The sequence below is a fragment of the Rhynchophorus ferrugineus genome, unplaced genomic scaffold (assembly GCF_030347505.1).
Source record: "Rhynchophorus ferrugineus isolate W39M unplaced genomic scaffold, kcgeb_rfMv2 rfM1, whole genome shotgun sequence".
Taxonomy (NCBI): Eukaryota; Metazoa; Arthropoda; class Insecta; order Coleoptera; family Curculionidae; genus Rhynchophorus; species Rhynchophorus ferrugineus.
In genome coordinates, this window is record NW_027472580.1 from 57,138,400 (window position 1) to 57,153,722 (window position 15,323).

The following is a 15,323-nucleotide window of genomic DNA, read 5'->3' on the forward strand; positions in this document are numbered from 1 at the left end:
AACAAAATTCTAATCTGAATAAAATAATTAAACTGTTATAAATACAAAATTATATTATTAAATTAAAAACTGCTATCATAAAATATAATTTATTTTAACATTACAGTACATCTAATGCACATTTATTGAAGGACATTTAAAACTATTTCGGCTGGAGTTCCCCAAAGTAGGGTCTTAGGACCTCTCCTATATCTGCTCTACACTGCTGACATTCCAAGAACAAAAGAAACACTGCTTAGAACCTTTGCTGACGACACAATTATTATGTCAAACAACATATCTCTACCTATGGCAATAGAAAAAGTACAAGTGGCGGTTAACAAAATCTACAAATGAACGAAAAATTGGAAAATTCAACTTAATAGCTCCAAATCTGTCTACGTTAATTTTGCATTGCGGCGAAATAATAAAAACTTAATTATATCACTCAATGGATGCCCGATTCTTCAAGCAGAATCAGCTGAATACCTTGGAATCTATCTTGACAGTAAATTAAATTGGAAACATCACGTTAGACAAAAAGCAAAACACATTAGAGCCCAAATAAAACAACAATACTGGTTAGTTTGAATATACTCTCAACTTGATCTGAAATCAAAGAGGTTGATCTATAAGACAATTATAAAGCCAATTTGGACCCATGGGTTGCAGATATGAAGTAGCACTAAAAATTCAAATCAACTAGTCATACAATGCTGTCAAAAGAAGGTTCTTCGATTGATTGCCAATGCCTATCGCTATGTAACCAACGAAGAACTTCACGATAATCTGGAAATCAAATGGATTTGCAAAGTTATCCAAGATTTCGCCTTGAAACACGAAATAATATTACTAGATAATACTAACGTGGAAGCAATACAACTTTAGTGTAAACTACAGCTATAAGTTATTATAATTTTATTATTGAGGGATACATTTTGATGTATTTTCTCACACTCGTCTTGCTTGTGAACTAATCCAAGTACAAATGAAAAGTAGTAATAAATTAATGTATAATTAAGATTATAAGAAGCGTATGTAATAAAGACGTTATTAAAAAAAATGTTCTTTCCATAGCATCTATGAGTTAAAGTTCCAAGCGCGTTTTTTTATGTAGTTGCATCCCTTGGAGGCTTAATCCAACTAATTAATAATTATATATCCAAATGATATGTTTAAATTTCATTAAGGAGCACATTTACCCTTTAAACTTAGTTCTTTCAGCATAGTGTTTCCTTGTAAAGTCATTTTGACATCACTGTATTTCTCTTTAGTTTGTTATGTTATACCTTTTTCTTGATAAAACTAGATTTAATCACTGCATCATCCCAATGCATTTGGCATATCTGCGAAACAGTTAGTATTATTTCTTTCCTCACATATTTAATTCAAATGCTCATATATATTCTGAACTATTACATATAGTATATTCAAAGTTTATTTTTATAAACGTCATCGAAATGTGTGACCTTAAAACGTCGCAATGTTGCCACATCATCTGAGTTTTAGTTCAGTTTGGCTTTGACATATAACAAAATTCTAATTTAAATAATATAACAAAAATATAATATCAAATATAATTTATTTTAAAATTATAGTTCATCTATTGCATATATTATCAAAGGACTTAAAACTACAATTAAGAACACAGGTATAATAGTGTGTAGGTTATAGTTGTTTTATTATATTTATATTTGAGTTATTTACCATGAGGTTGAGTTCTAGGCACATATTTTTTAGTAGTGCTATCCCCCTGGAGGCCTAATCCACCTAATTAACAATTATATATTAAAGTAATAGTATTTTACTTTCATTCGAAAGCATATTTACCTTTTTATGTTTAGTTCTTGTTTCCGTCGATGGTGTATTTACTTGTCAAGTCGTCTTGATACCGCTGTATTTTTTATTTCTTCTGCTACTACTTGTGTGCACCATTCTTGGTAAAATTAATCACTGAATTCTGTCTAATGCATTTACCACTTCTACAAAATCGTTAGTATTCATTCTCTCCTCTTACATTCTAACCTAATTCTCATGTTTAATTCTGAACAGTTGCAATCATATCTGTGCAAACAAATCTTTCACGCCCTATAATACCATTTTCTACAGTTATATTCTAATAATATTATCACTCTGTATCAAGAAATTCCAGCATTGCACAACATTATCACATATCCTAAAAGTTTCCTTTAGTCACTCTCACTTTCCGAGTCACTGTCCAAGTCAGTCACTAGGCTTAATTTATAATCTGTCTAAAATATGTTCACGATCCAACATTTATCAATTACTTCCTTTGTAAGTTTTATCGAATTCCTCCAAATCAAAGATGTTATGGTCAATAGCGCTTCCTTCCTTCTCGACCAGCATGTCTATTATAATATGTCTTTGTTACCCTTGATATCAACTCGATTGCAGCTATCTGATCTACTGTATATCTTTTTTGGGGGGCTTATATCTAAAAAAAGTATTGCAAAAAACGCAATGAAACATTCCATTTATACTTACCTAGTAACAATTTGAAATAGTTCAGTTTTTAGCATAGTCTCTTCAAAACTCAATTCATGTTTTGAAATCCATTCCTTCATTACAGCGTTTGTTGATGCTATTGGAATTTTTCCACCAGTGTGCTATGATATGGTGCACTGTCTAAAATAAAAACTCATGGTTTCTCCAGGTTTTTAAACAATTGGTTTTCAAACAATTACAATAACATGTTATGGTTCATTTCTCCATGGTAGACGCCCTTGCATTTGGAGGAAAACACTAATTGTGCGCCGGGAATAAAACCATTCTTATTCCCTTCATGAATAACATTATATCTGCAATTAATTATTAATAAATATGATGATCAACAAAACCTAATCGAATGCTATCCTAAATTTTACCTTTTCCATAAATTTTTGTTGTCTTTACACTTTCTTTTTGTTACTGTCTTGCCAAGAGTGCCCTAATGAAGCATTTTGGAATATCCAAGTTTTATCAAGATACACAAATTCAAATTATTTATCCTACTTGATTTTATTGCACGCCTTTAAAAATTGAATTTTTTGAAGGCAATGTCTGGAAATTCTATTAGAGCTCTTTCAGGGTTATCTTTACATTATTTAAATCCTATGCATTGTAAGGGTGTATGAAGGGATGTCTTACATCGCTCAAAAAGCTTCATGCCCCTAACCCTTTTATGTATACTTTCCAGATTAACAATTTTCTCTGAAATTTTATTAAATTATGTTTATATCGATAAAATAGTTTGTATACTCACTGTTCTTATACATTTCATATATTTGATCTCGAATAGATACAATATCACGATGGTCAAGATTCGTCACCTACTTCGTATGTAAACATGTTTTCTTGGTTGAATCTAACGAATTGTTATTGTGCAGCAACATGCAAAAAAAATTTCAATAAAATTGTAGCAATGTATAATATTCATTATCTCGTTCCTTTTCGAAATAGCTTATTAAAGCCGCAATCAATTTGTGACCCTGATATCTATTGTTTTCGTCATTTTCACACAAAATGATATGATATATTATGGAGCGATTTAAAATTTATCAAAATAATCAAAACACTAAAATAACGTTTGCCGGTTTATAATCTGTAGTAACTATAACTAATATTTTGAATAATTTTGCATAATATGACAACCTCTTGACTTTGACTGGCTCATTTGTTTACGCATTCGAACTGATCAGACAGCATTGTGTGTCTTTTTAACTAGAATAAAATGAGAAGAAAAATATTGTTTGATTCTAAAACGAATATACAAATTGCGGCAGGCAGTAAATTAAACATATTGATGACGCATATACAAATAAACTTTGAATAGACTATACATATATGTGCACATAAAAATTTCACACTCTACAATAAGATTTTCTACAGTTATCGTATATTAATTATATCACACCTTTAGTTGTTTCTACTCTCATCACCGTGCCTTGGAAATTTTCACCATTGAATCATAATCCCATTTTCAGAAAATTTCATTAAAGTGAATAACTAATCTGTTAGCCATGTGCCTTTAAATTAGCCATGTGCTTTTAAATGAAACACACATAAAACACACTTCAGTTCGATTCTCCAATAAATCGATAAAAGATGGCCAGACTTTATTTTAAGAAAATGTAAAATTGCCTAAAGAATTTACAGGTGTTCTATACGGTATATTTTATAACATTAACTATTCCTCTCTTGTCCCATTAAAATAATTAGTCTTATTTACAAAAGAAATATCCTTTCAATCGAAGACACTAAAAACGGGCTTCGAGCGGATATCGATTAAATTAGAAACAAATAAAATATGATTTTATTGCTTTTAAGATAAAGGTTCCCCCTATAACCCCCTATAACGTCTGTTAACACCAGAAAAAGTAATAATATAACGTCAATTTAATGATACTAATAATAAAATGGCCCACTGAAAAAGGAAACAAACGAAAGAGGAAAACAAAAGCAGTTCTTAAATAATCGAGATCATTTGCGGGATTTAATGCTACTGGAATCGTTTATCCGAAAAATCCCAATGCCAGAAAAAGTTAATTTGTTTACCTGGTCTTGTAAAAATCGATTAGTTATCGTAATTAAGAAATATAGCTTAATAAGCAAATAAGAGAAGTAATAGTACGCGAAAATTTATTGTATTTAAGGGATTACGCTGTTCATTTTCAATTCATTTTGTTTAATTTACAAAGATATTAATCACATACTAGTCGTTGCCGACTAACTCACAATTTGTCTCGACAGTGACTAAAAACTAACTACATATTGAGGAAGACCATTTAGACTTCAGTAAAATAAAAGTTAATAGCACTTTTCAGTGTTTTTTTTACATATAAATATTTTTTTTTAAATATCCTTTTTATCAACCAAGATTTATCTGGACTAGGCCTACAGTTTAACCTGGGCTCCGAACCCCGGCCGTCGGCATTAAGCCAATCGACTGGCGAGTAACCAACTTAGAAACCATCCCAGAAGACAACCGGTTTTACCCAGCCTGGTTACTGGCGTGACTGGAAAGATTTTCCTTGTCGGATTTTGCACTCTTGCCTAAGGACAATCACAAATGTTAAACAATCACAAACATGAATTTACGACCATGCCCCAGCAGGATTCGAACCTGCGACTACAGCACCAATCATCCTACCACAATTCCGATTCTAACCTGTTCCAACTGCACATTGAAAGTCCGATTAACAAGATTCAACGAAAATCTGAATGTTACTATCTAATCGAATGATTTCTCAACGCCTTAATCCAACATAGAAGTGAACTGCAAATCTTTATAGAGAATAAATAGATAACCATACTCCTGAAATTCGACAGATTTTAAGTACTGCAAGTTAACAGCAGTGTCAGTTTCGTTATTTCTTTCTAATAGAACATTAGCTATATTAGCTAGCTAGATATATAACTATATGTTTGAGGTGAGTTTTCATCCAAAAGTCTTGGAATTCACTGTCTTCGATCTTTTCTAATCCTCTAGGTCATTCTTTGTTATTTACATTAAAATCTCTTTTAATCATCGAAACCAAAATCGATAACTGGAATATGGCAGAGCAGCATCATCATGAGTTTCTAAAAGTGTTTAAGGTTAAATACAATTTTGGACGTTCCATAATTAGTGTGTATGTAGACTGAAAACTCAATAATATAAAATGAAAAACTGTTATTTGATGTAAACGGAATCGAAACCATCGAATTTAACAGTTGTTTATATTAATACTTTACATTTTCACCACTATGTATCGCTGATTTATATTTTCTCTACAAAATGTCACAATTTTCTGATTTATTTACGATTAACTTATATTATATCTTTTGGTAATGTTATTTATTGGGACAGCCAGACAAATGTTTTAATTCGCTATGCATAACAGTGCATAAGCTTGGACACCTTGAAAGAGAAATTGTACAGACAAAAACTTATAGTAACTTTTTCAACTGTACTTATATAAAATCGCCTTGAAAACTATAGGCAAATAATTCAAATCATTGGAAATAAAATTTAAATATTTGAGTTTCAGCACCATCTACATTAACTATATACATTCTTTTTTCTAACATTTTTTATTTAGTCATACAAATAATAATAGATAGCAATATGAAAATATAAACGTATTTATTAGGAGTGCGTGTCCTTTAGGTTCGTTCTTCTTAGTAGACCGAATTCTTAAAATTTTCAAATATATTTTGGCAACACCATCTAAATGTCAACAGTATCCTTCCGAGAATGTGAAAGTTTTAATACTCTTTCCGGTAAGTTTAATTTATACCTACAGTGTAGGTACCGCAACAACTGAACAAAATTCTAAGAAGGAAAAATGCCATATTACTTTATAGACCTTATGTTATTTTTATAATTTAAATATTTGAACCAGTATATATTTTAAACAATTTGTAATAAAGCGTAAATCATATAAATAATTGTACCATGTAAATAATGTGTAAAGTATTGAGTTAAAAAATATGTAGTAAATAGTAAAATTGGATGCAATGGAATGTTATAAAGTGCCTATACATTTTTCTCATGTTGGGATTTAGATAATGGCAATATTAAGATAATTATAAATAATATTTACCTAACGTATATTTAATATCATTTAAAATACGATTAAATTGGAACTAATGGTCTAGTAAAAGAAAAAATATATCACAAACATAATATTTTAATATGTTATCATGTATGTCAAAAGAAGTATTAATATTTATTTAAATATCTAAATAACTAACATAATGAATTAAATAAAAATCAAATGCTAAGAAGTAATTATTTGTACTAGTTAAATACATAAACAGGGTATGCCAATTAGTAACAAACACTTGACATTTCGCTTCTTAACAACAAGAAAAACTTTCTTCCAACAAAAAAGGAATAAAAATAATTTTGCATAAAACTTCACATTAAAAAACATACATATAATTTATCAAAGTTGTAGTTTTATTCAATTAGAAATAATAAATACAGTGAATTGTTATTTATTGTAAATAAAATTTTCGAAATTGTTGTATTATTAGATTGGTCCTAATGTTATGAAATTATTTAAAATATAATTCTTGTGGAAAGTGCTGGCATCTTTTAGCCGCAACCTGAAATAGAGATTTTATAATTATGTAATCAATAGTTACAACTATGTTTCTATTAATCTGTCAACAAAATGTCAAACAAAAATTGATTGTTAGTAATTTATCTAAAAAAGATAAACTAAGAAATGCAACCTAGAGGCTATAGATATATTTAATCTCACGTCTGATCATTGATTACAAAGGTATGCTATGTTATATGATTTAACGTTAATATAATTAGATAAAAATACGAATTGTTTAAAGTAATTGTGCCTTGCAATTATTAAAAAGACAAAAACAAACAAAGAAAAAACAGAAGTACAGAAAGATAACTGCAATTAGTCATCAAAGACCTACGTTCTAAAACGCTTCATCTTGATCGCGCAAGCGTATTATACATCAGCTGTTCCACAATCATTACAATATGGAAGTGGGATTTTGAGTGTCAGTGTTTATGTTGAGCTATTCATTGTTAATTGAATTCTAGCATCAAGCAGGAGCTGTTTCAAGGAAGCAACATCATTTCGTTGGTCTGTTTTCCAAGTGGTAATAAGTGTTTACTTTAATAAGTGTTATTATATTTTGGACTCATGAGTGGCACAAGTTCAGCAGATACCAATGGAACAAAAAATTATTACATAAATTTCAATCAAGACAGCACGTAAGTAAATGTTTTAATGCCGTATTTATGGCATTGCATAAAATTGCGACAATGGTGGTGTTTTATGTTAGGTATTGTCTTTGTTATTGGTATTGTAATAATATATATATATATATATATATATATATATATATATAATAGTAATAGTGTGAATTTTATATGTAGAATGATGTGTGAAAATTGAATTCAAAGAGAAAGGATTATATATTCAATGTCAAAAAATTTACATATTACGAGGTTAATGACAATATGTTGTAATACAGTTTTACGCCTTATATATTTCAATATTATTAAATTGAATTTGTGCGAATACACAAAATCAAGAACACATCTGTATAATATTGCATTCAATTGTTTACAAGTGTTTTTCCGCAAGAATATTTCGATTTAAAGATACATATCAAAAAAGAAAAACATTTTAGTAGTAGATTTTTAGTTTTTAGATGTTATATTAGTATGTATGTGTATTATATTACTTTACATTTTTAGGGACAAGTAATTATAATGGTATTTTAGTTAGTATTATCCCTATATGATTTTGTTTGCTTTTACGCTTATATTAATCAAATTATGAAATTTTTTCAAGTCCTCCTTTTAGATCTTTGGCCGTTGGATGTAAATCAAGCTACAAACTCTTTTCACTGGTTTCTGTAGATAGCTTAGAAAAAATCTACAGCAATGCCACAGAAGATTGCTGTGTTGTTGAAAGGCTATTTAGCAGCAGTTTGGTGGCTGTGGTATCATTGGTTGCCCCCAGAAAACTAAAAGTCTGTCATTTTAAAAAAGGAACAGAAATATGCAATTATTCCTACTCCAATACAATTCTCGGGGTGAAACTCAACAGGTATTATAACTATTTCTAAAATTAAATATGACTAGTTATTCTGTAATGAAATCTAGTTTGTTATTGACTGTAAAGGCTAATAACATTCTGGGGAACTCATATCAATAACTGTTTAAGAGTTTATTAATCTTTAAATGATATACTTATATGGAAAAATATAAAAGAATGTTAAGCACTCCATTCCTCGTTATGATTTTATTTTATAATATTGCTAATGATGATGTTTAAAAATATTAGAGAAATCAATACAATTTTTAATGCTTTTCTATGCACTGTATTTTTTTTTTTCAATAGGGTTAGACTGGTCGTATGTTTAGAAGAAAGTCTTTATATTCATAACATCCGCGATATGAAAGTTTTACACACAATTAGAGATACTCCTCCAAATCCTTCAGGACTTTGTGCTTTAAGTTCCAACAGTGAAAATTGCTACTTAGCTTATCCAGGATCATCATCAGTTGGTGAAGTTCAAATTTTCGATGCTATGAATCTGGTAAGTTTTCTATATCTAGTAATATTCTTTATATTTACACAGGTAATTTTCAGAATGCTAAAATTATGATTCACGCTCATGATAGTCCTTTAGCTGCATTAGCATTCAGTCCAAATGGTGCCAGAATAGCAACTGCTTCGGAAAAAGGCACTGTAATTAGAGTATTTTCCATAACAGATGGTTCCAAGCTCTTTGAATTTCGACGAGGTGTAAAAAGATGCGTATCTATATGTTGTTTAGCATTTAGCATGTGTGGTCAATTTTTGAGTAGCAGCAGTAATACAGAAACTATACATGTGTTTAAACTTGAGGAACCAAAAGATAGGTAAGTATTATATTTATTTATGATAGGGTATTATATTTATTTATCGGTTGAAAAGAATTAGATAAAACCATTGTATACAAAAGATTTTAGTTTTATCAGTGTGTTAAACCTCATTCTAAAATTTTGATAATCAATAATTACCATTTAATTTCTTTACTTTCTTTATCTCACCTAAATACCCATTATAAACAAGTCTAGAGTTTTAACTATTAATGAGAGTATTTGTTTAAAAGGCATTTTCAATAGGTTCAGTAGTACTAATTAGTTATTTGTTGGATAATTTTGTCATATTTTTTCTTTCTTTGGGCTTTTCTCCCGCCACAATTTTAAATAAGAATGTGAAATTGTGTGAAGAGATAAAAATAACCTCAAATTCGCGCCATACTGATGGAACTATATATTTTAAAAATAAAAATGGTTTATTCAATATACTTCGTGTACAGAAAAATTGGTCGTGAGTTTTTTTGTTATTTACTAATTTCAGCCCAAGAAAAAGTGTGGATGACAGTACTTGGATGGGTTATTTCTCCACTTATTTACCAACACAAGTTACTGATGTGTTCACACAAGGAAGAGCATTTGCTACAGCATATTTACCATATGGAAGCGTGAAGAATGTTGTGTCAATATCTTAGTAAGTATTTTATCAATATCTCAATATATATATATATATATATATATATATATATATATATACATTTAATTATAACATTTTTAATTCTGTCTTAGTATTCAAGATGGCCTTCGTCTATTAGTAGCTACAGAAGATGGGTTCCTATACATTTATAATTTTAATAGTAAAGAAGGTGGTGATATGGAGTTGTATAAAAAATTTCAGCTGGATGATGCAGTTGTCGATCAAGTAGATGAAGGTAAAGCTACAACCCAGGATGCTACTGGAACAGGTAACAGAAATAATATATTGTTGTATTTGTTTTCCTTTGAATTATTTTGAATGTGTAGTGTCTTAGTGTTTTAGGTTTTTCTTTTAACTTGCTAAATTAAAAGGCATATAAAAATGTGAGAGCATTCAGTTTAATTGATACTCTTATACAATTTTAATGCCAACATTTTGTATAGCATCTGGATTGATCCTTAATTCCACTCCTGTTCATATAGAATATTATCCTTTACAAAATTATCATACATTATCAAACTAAGTTTTACATAAATTATTAAATATAATTAACAGTAATAATATATATTAAGCTGTTTAATTTAAAACATTAGTAAAGCATTTAGAATTCTAAATACAAAATGTTATAACTAAACAAATGAACAATTTTTTATCTAACTCATTTGTTATGTTTCCTTTAGATATGTCTTCAATATATTCCCTGAAAAAGTTCATATATCATCGCATGTCATAATATGGCTAAGAATTGAATTTTTAATAAGCTTCATAACAGCCCCCTAACCTTGCCTGATGATATCATAATACCATGCTTTGATAACTTTGTGTCCATTTTGTGCATGTCATCAATACTGGTAATTTTTATCACTATTGCAAAAATTAATAACTTACAGGTTATAAATAAGAATCTATGAAAAATCGTTTTTAATTTATAAAACTCAAAACTGTTTTTTAGAACCTCATTGCTAAATTTATCCCGTTTACCTCGATTCCTTTTATCCACAAGCCGATGCTGCACCTCTGTAGATATGCCCTCTTCCGTAGTTTGCTGTAACCCTTATCCAACAATGATTTTCTTTGTTATGCAAGGCCTTCTAGGTAGCTACGCTGGCATCGTGAAAGGAAACTCCTCGGGCCAAATGTCAGGTACTGGTCAGTATTAATTTTCCCATATCGAAAATGTTAAAATTTGGTTAAATCATTTTGTGCATACTCTGTAATTTAATATTTAAATATACCCATCACTTGCTTAACCATGAAATGTTCCTTAATTATAATTGTATATTTAAATAATAAAAAAAACAGTTGCACACTCCAGCCCATTAATTTTCTAGATTTTTTTAAATTAACTTTCAAAATTCTATTACTAAATTTTTATGACAGGATAAAATGAGACTTACTCTTTTTTTATCCTGTCAAGTATGTACAGGATATCCAGATATTGCTTTTAAGATATCATTTCTAGATACATTTTAATCAATTATTTTAACTACTCTAGGTATTTTAGTTTAATGATTTAGATCAACTTGTGTTAAATTTGTTTTATTTTATATAAAGTGGATATTTAATGCTTTACATGAGTATATTTGGTTTGGTTAATTTAGTGTAGTCCGTAGCCTTGTTTGAAGATCGTTATTCTAATTTTTTTCGTTTAGATATCTTATGAAGTTTCCTCATTTCTGCATGTTGAAGTTTAACAATCGCGTGATTATACATTATATAGATATTATTTTCTAACCCCATAATGAAAAAATCGAATAACTCTGCAATATTATATTTACCTTTTGGATAGTAGGATTTGTTGTCATTATGTAGGATAGTTAAAAGAGTCGTTACGTTTCATTTTCCTATTTACATCTACAGGTGTTGAAACAATAATAGAAGAAAGACCAGAAAAAGTTGTCAGCAGAGCAGTTCAAAAGCCTCATAGAGCCTTCGCAGTACACGTTTATAGAGGGCATCAAGCATATGTGGGACAAAAAGTCTTCACAAACAATCGAGACAATCCTAAATATTGAGTCTTAACATTAATGTTGTTATTGTCTTCATTTCACATTATCCTCATTTTATATATTTTAAATTTATTGTAAACAATATTTCCAACATTAAAGGTTTTTTTATAGGTTTCTAAACCGTTTTTCGTCTTTCGCAAATAGGCGTTTTAATGTAGTTAGTTTGATTTTGTTCTCATTTGTCTTCTGGTAATCTCCCAAACTGTTTATAATTTTAAATCATTCATAGTGTCATGTCCTTTTTTAAATATATTTTAATGTATTTATTTTCTACAAAATAACTATAACGATACTGAAATGTATATTTTTTAATAGCTAATGACTTGGATATTCTGAGACAGAAGACCTGTTAAATTTTCATTGCCAATGTTAATTTTTTTTAAATTATAGCATAATATAAATAGCTGGTTTATATAATATTTTAAACATTGACAAGAAAATTTAAACTAGCTTTGTTTGGTTCTATCCCCTCATTGATATTTATTTTAATTAATTCAATCTACCTTAAACTTTGAAGTAAAATGTAATGGTATGTACAGTATGTATTAATTTAAGGTTAAAATGGGGACTTTACAAGTACAAATGGTTCACGAGTTTAATAAGCTTATATAAATATTTAAGAGAAGATTTTGTAATAGATGCCAGTATATTTTATGCTAATATATTTTCATAGTAATAATTTTTTATATAATAGAAGTCGAATTTATCAAGTGACTACCACCACAGGAGAATATAATTAACAATTAATTGATATAAGTAAAGCTCATGTTAGCATCAAACAAATTTGCTTAAAATGCACGTTCACTGTAAATTAATTGAATAAATTTGAAATAACTTAGATCGCCCCATCAATAACTAAGCTTCATTTACAAAATGGCGGCAAGCGACATCAAAATGGCTACTATTGTCTGTTGACGGTATCTTTATATTTTTTCACATTTTAATGTGGGTGTTTTTAATTGTCTACGAAACATTTTATCAATGCGATAATATTTATGTGCTTCATATATCTATCAACTCCTAATAACTAATCGAATCACCAGAAAATTATTTATCATGAAGAAGCATGATAATAAACATACAATTGTAAATACACCATGAAGGCAGCATGTGATTTTGAAAGATGAAAAAAACACTTTTTATTAATATTTTTCCCTTCAGAATCTGATAAACTGCGTGAAATGGCCCAGGCCACTGAAGCGCCACCTAAAGACGGCTTTCATCTAACCGATGATCAGGAATATCCGCCTCTCACCCAAAATAGTGACTGAGAATGTCAGGATACAACGTTCTGTTTCCTTCGTAGGAACGACTTGCGTCAAAAAGACCGGATCAAAATGATGCTAATGACTGTATTTTTAATTCATTATTTTGTGCGAATTGTGGAGGACCTTGTTGTTTCCATTCTAGGGCATTGTTTTTAAGGGGATGTTTTGACATTTCTTGTAGGTTTCAACATAACTTTTTATATTGTAATCAATTTTTTCTAGTAAATATGTTGAACCTGTGTAAGCACCTTGTATCCAAAATATCCTCTTGAATGTATTTGTGACGTTCAATGTAAGCTTATGAAGAGTACTCTAACATGGGGTGTTGCAGATGCACAAAATAGTTTGAAACAAAAATGAAATATTGGCAAATACAGGTTAACTTTATAACACAAAATTTAATACATTAAATATTTGTTGGTAATTTTATTCAATATACATAAATATGTTATGGATCTAATATGGATCTCATGATTTTACTCAAAATATCAATATTTCTATTTGTTTTGTTATTTTATTAATTATTACATATACAGCGTTATTGACAACATATAGTATTAAACTTTTCAAAAATATATAAAAAGAATTATAAAATATACAAAATGAAGCAATGGAACTTCACGACTAGGAATTTTTCAAAAAGCATGTTGGCTGTGAAAATATCTAGACAAGTTACCTTCAATTCAAGCCAAATTTTTAAAACGTGAAGTTGTATTGTCCGCAAAAAATGCATGGGAAGATGATTTTATGTTAATTTTATGAATATGTATATAAAGAAGATTGTAATTGAACTATGAAAAATTAATTTAAATTAAAACTAGTCGGAGATTTTTGGTGGGCCATAGGAAATATATCTGGGTACTTTATATTCTAAACAAAATGAACTCTAATAAAACAGACATATCAATGGTACTTTATTTAAACATCCAATCAATGTTATAGAAGCATTTAACAAATTAACTTTTTTGTAAAATGGATTTTAATAAATTGTTATGTTCCAGTCTGTTTTTTATCAATCTTGTATATACTAGGATATATTTAACCAAACTTCTTTTATTTAACTTTTAAGGCAGTGTCTACCATACAAACGCTTTAAGTTTGTTTTAATCGACTTAACAGTGCTTAGAACCGTTTACTTCTGCTTGATATATGTGCTCGATAAAAAAAATGGTTTCTATAATTTTAACTGATCCATAAGCATGGCGACATTAAATGAGCCTATTATATATTTGTGAAAGTGTGATAAGTAATTATTTAGTATTTCTCAACTTTATAAGTCGCTGTTCCCAATAAATAACAATTTTTGTAATTTTTTGCACATATTGTACCTGTAAATAATGTTTGGTAAGATTGTGTAGTCTATTTTATTTAAAGCTATAATTTTTGTAAATGCTCGTATATTTTGTATTAAAATAAATATATGGACAGTATCAAATGCATTGTTTTATTTCTGAATTTGTTCGAAGTATCATAATTGCTATCTTAAATGTTACTATGTGTGCTAAAGTAACAATACTAAAATAGAAGTCTGTGGCAAACTATAAGATGTAAAACCAATGATGATATATTAATATCACTGGGATTATATTTTCTCATATATGGAATATACACATCCTTGAAAATAGGAATGGACCAAAAATTAATATATTATAGGAAGGCACCCAAGACTGTTAAAAAATAAAACAATAGGACAGAGCCTACAAAGAATCTAGAAATGTTCTTTAGAAGCGACGATACCCCTTCATAGTGTGTTAAAACCAATAATTTATTCATCCTACATCTTGAGTTCTATTAAGTTCTGATAAAGAGCACAAAATTGAACTGAAATGTTAACTTTTGTATTTGTAAAATTCTATTCCTATTATACATGCAATATTTTTGTTAGCATATAATGTATGCAAAATTATTTTATATTAGAAACAAAACTTCACTAATGGAATATTTCAAAAAATTATACCTAAGCATGCATCAGCACCGTTGCCATAGCCAACCATCCATAATTTAAAAGTTTTACTCTAAATTTGGCAGAAACAGCTGGA

At 29.0% G+C, this 15,323-nt stretch overlaps 1 protein-coding gene and 1 long non-coding RNA gene across 14 annotated transcripts; one reads left to right on the top strand and one right to left on the bottom strand.

Annotated features, from left to right (window-relative positions):
- Positions 1-1,565: 1,565 nt before the first annotated feature.
- Positions 1,566-3,396, bottom strand: LOC143194027 (uncharacterized). Its single transcript, XR_013005161.1, has 6 exons — positions 3,242-3,396; positions 2,865-3,189; positions 2,685-2,798; positions 2,485-2,625; positions 1,810-2,434; positions 1,566-1,749 (listed from the first exon to the last, which is right to left on the bottom strand). It is a non-coding gene; the product is annotated as an uncharacterized LOC143194027 (long non-coding RNA).
- A 2,702-nt stretch (positions 3,397-6,098) lies between these two features.
- Positions 6,099-14,719, top strand: Atg18a (Autophagy-related 18a). Of its 13 annotated transcripts, none has more exons than XM_076408011.1 (9): positions 6,099-6,240; positions 7,535-7,708; positions 8,295-8,552; positions 8,847-9,045; positions 9,099-9,370; positions 9,855-10,004; positions 10,100-10,275; positions 11,049-11,156; positions 13,178-14,719. In XM_076408011.1, the coding sequence occupies exons 2-9, from the start codon at positions 7,638-7,640 to the stop codon at positions 13,285-13,287; spliced, it is 1,344 nt and encodes a 447-aa protein (XP_076264126.1). In that variant the 5' UTR covers positions 6,099-6,240; positions 7,535-7,637; the 3' UTR covers positions 13,288-14,719. The 13 variants fall into 13 exon arrangements, with proteins under 13 accessions (XP_076264126.1, XP_076264219.1, XP_076264159.1 ...); XM_076408044.1 differs by lacking the exon at positions 6,099-6,240 and adding an exon at positions 7,134-7,250 and having other exon boundaries at positions 8,307-8,552; XM_076408018.1 differs by lacking the exon at positions 6,099-6,240 and adding an exon at positions 7,135-7,250.
- Positions 14,720-15,323: the final 604 nt, after the last annotated feature.

Excerpts from the sequence above, each read along its gene's own strand:
- Atg18a (XM_076408011.1), top strand. The coding sequence starts at position 7,638 with ATGAGTGGCACAAGTTCAGCAGATACCAATGGAACAAAAAATTATTAC. Across the intron at positions 9,046-9,098 it reads TTTTCGATGCTATGAATCTG|AATGCTAAAATTATGATTCA; the intron begins GTAAGTTTTCTA and ends GGTAATTTTCAG. Across the intron at positions 10,005-10,099 it reads AATGTTGTGTCAATATCTTA|TATTCAAGATGGCCTTCGTC; the intron begins GTAAGTATTTTA and ends ATTCTGTCTTAG.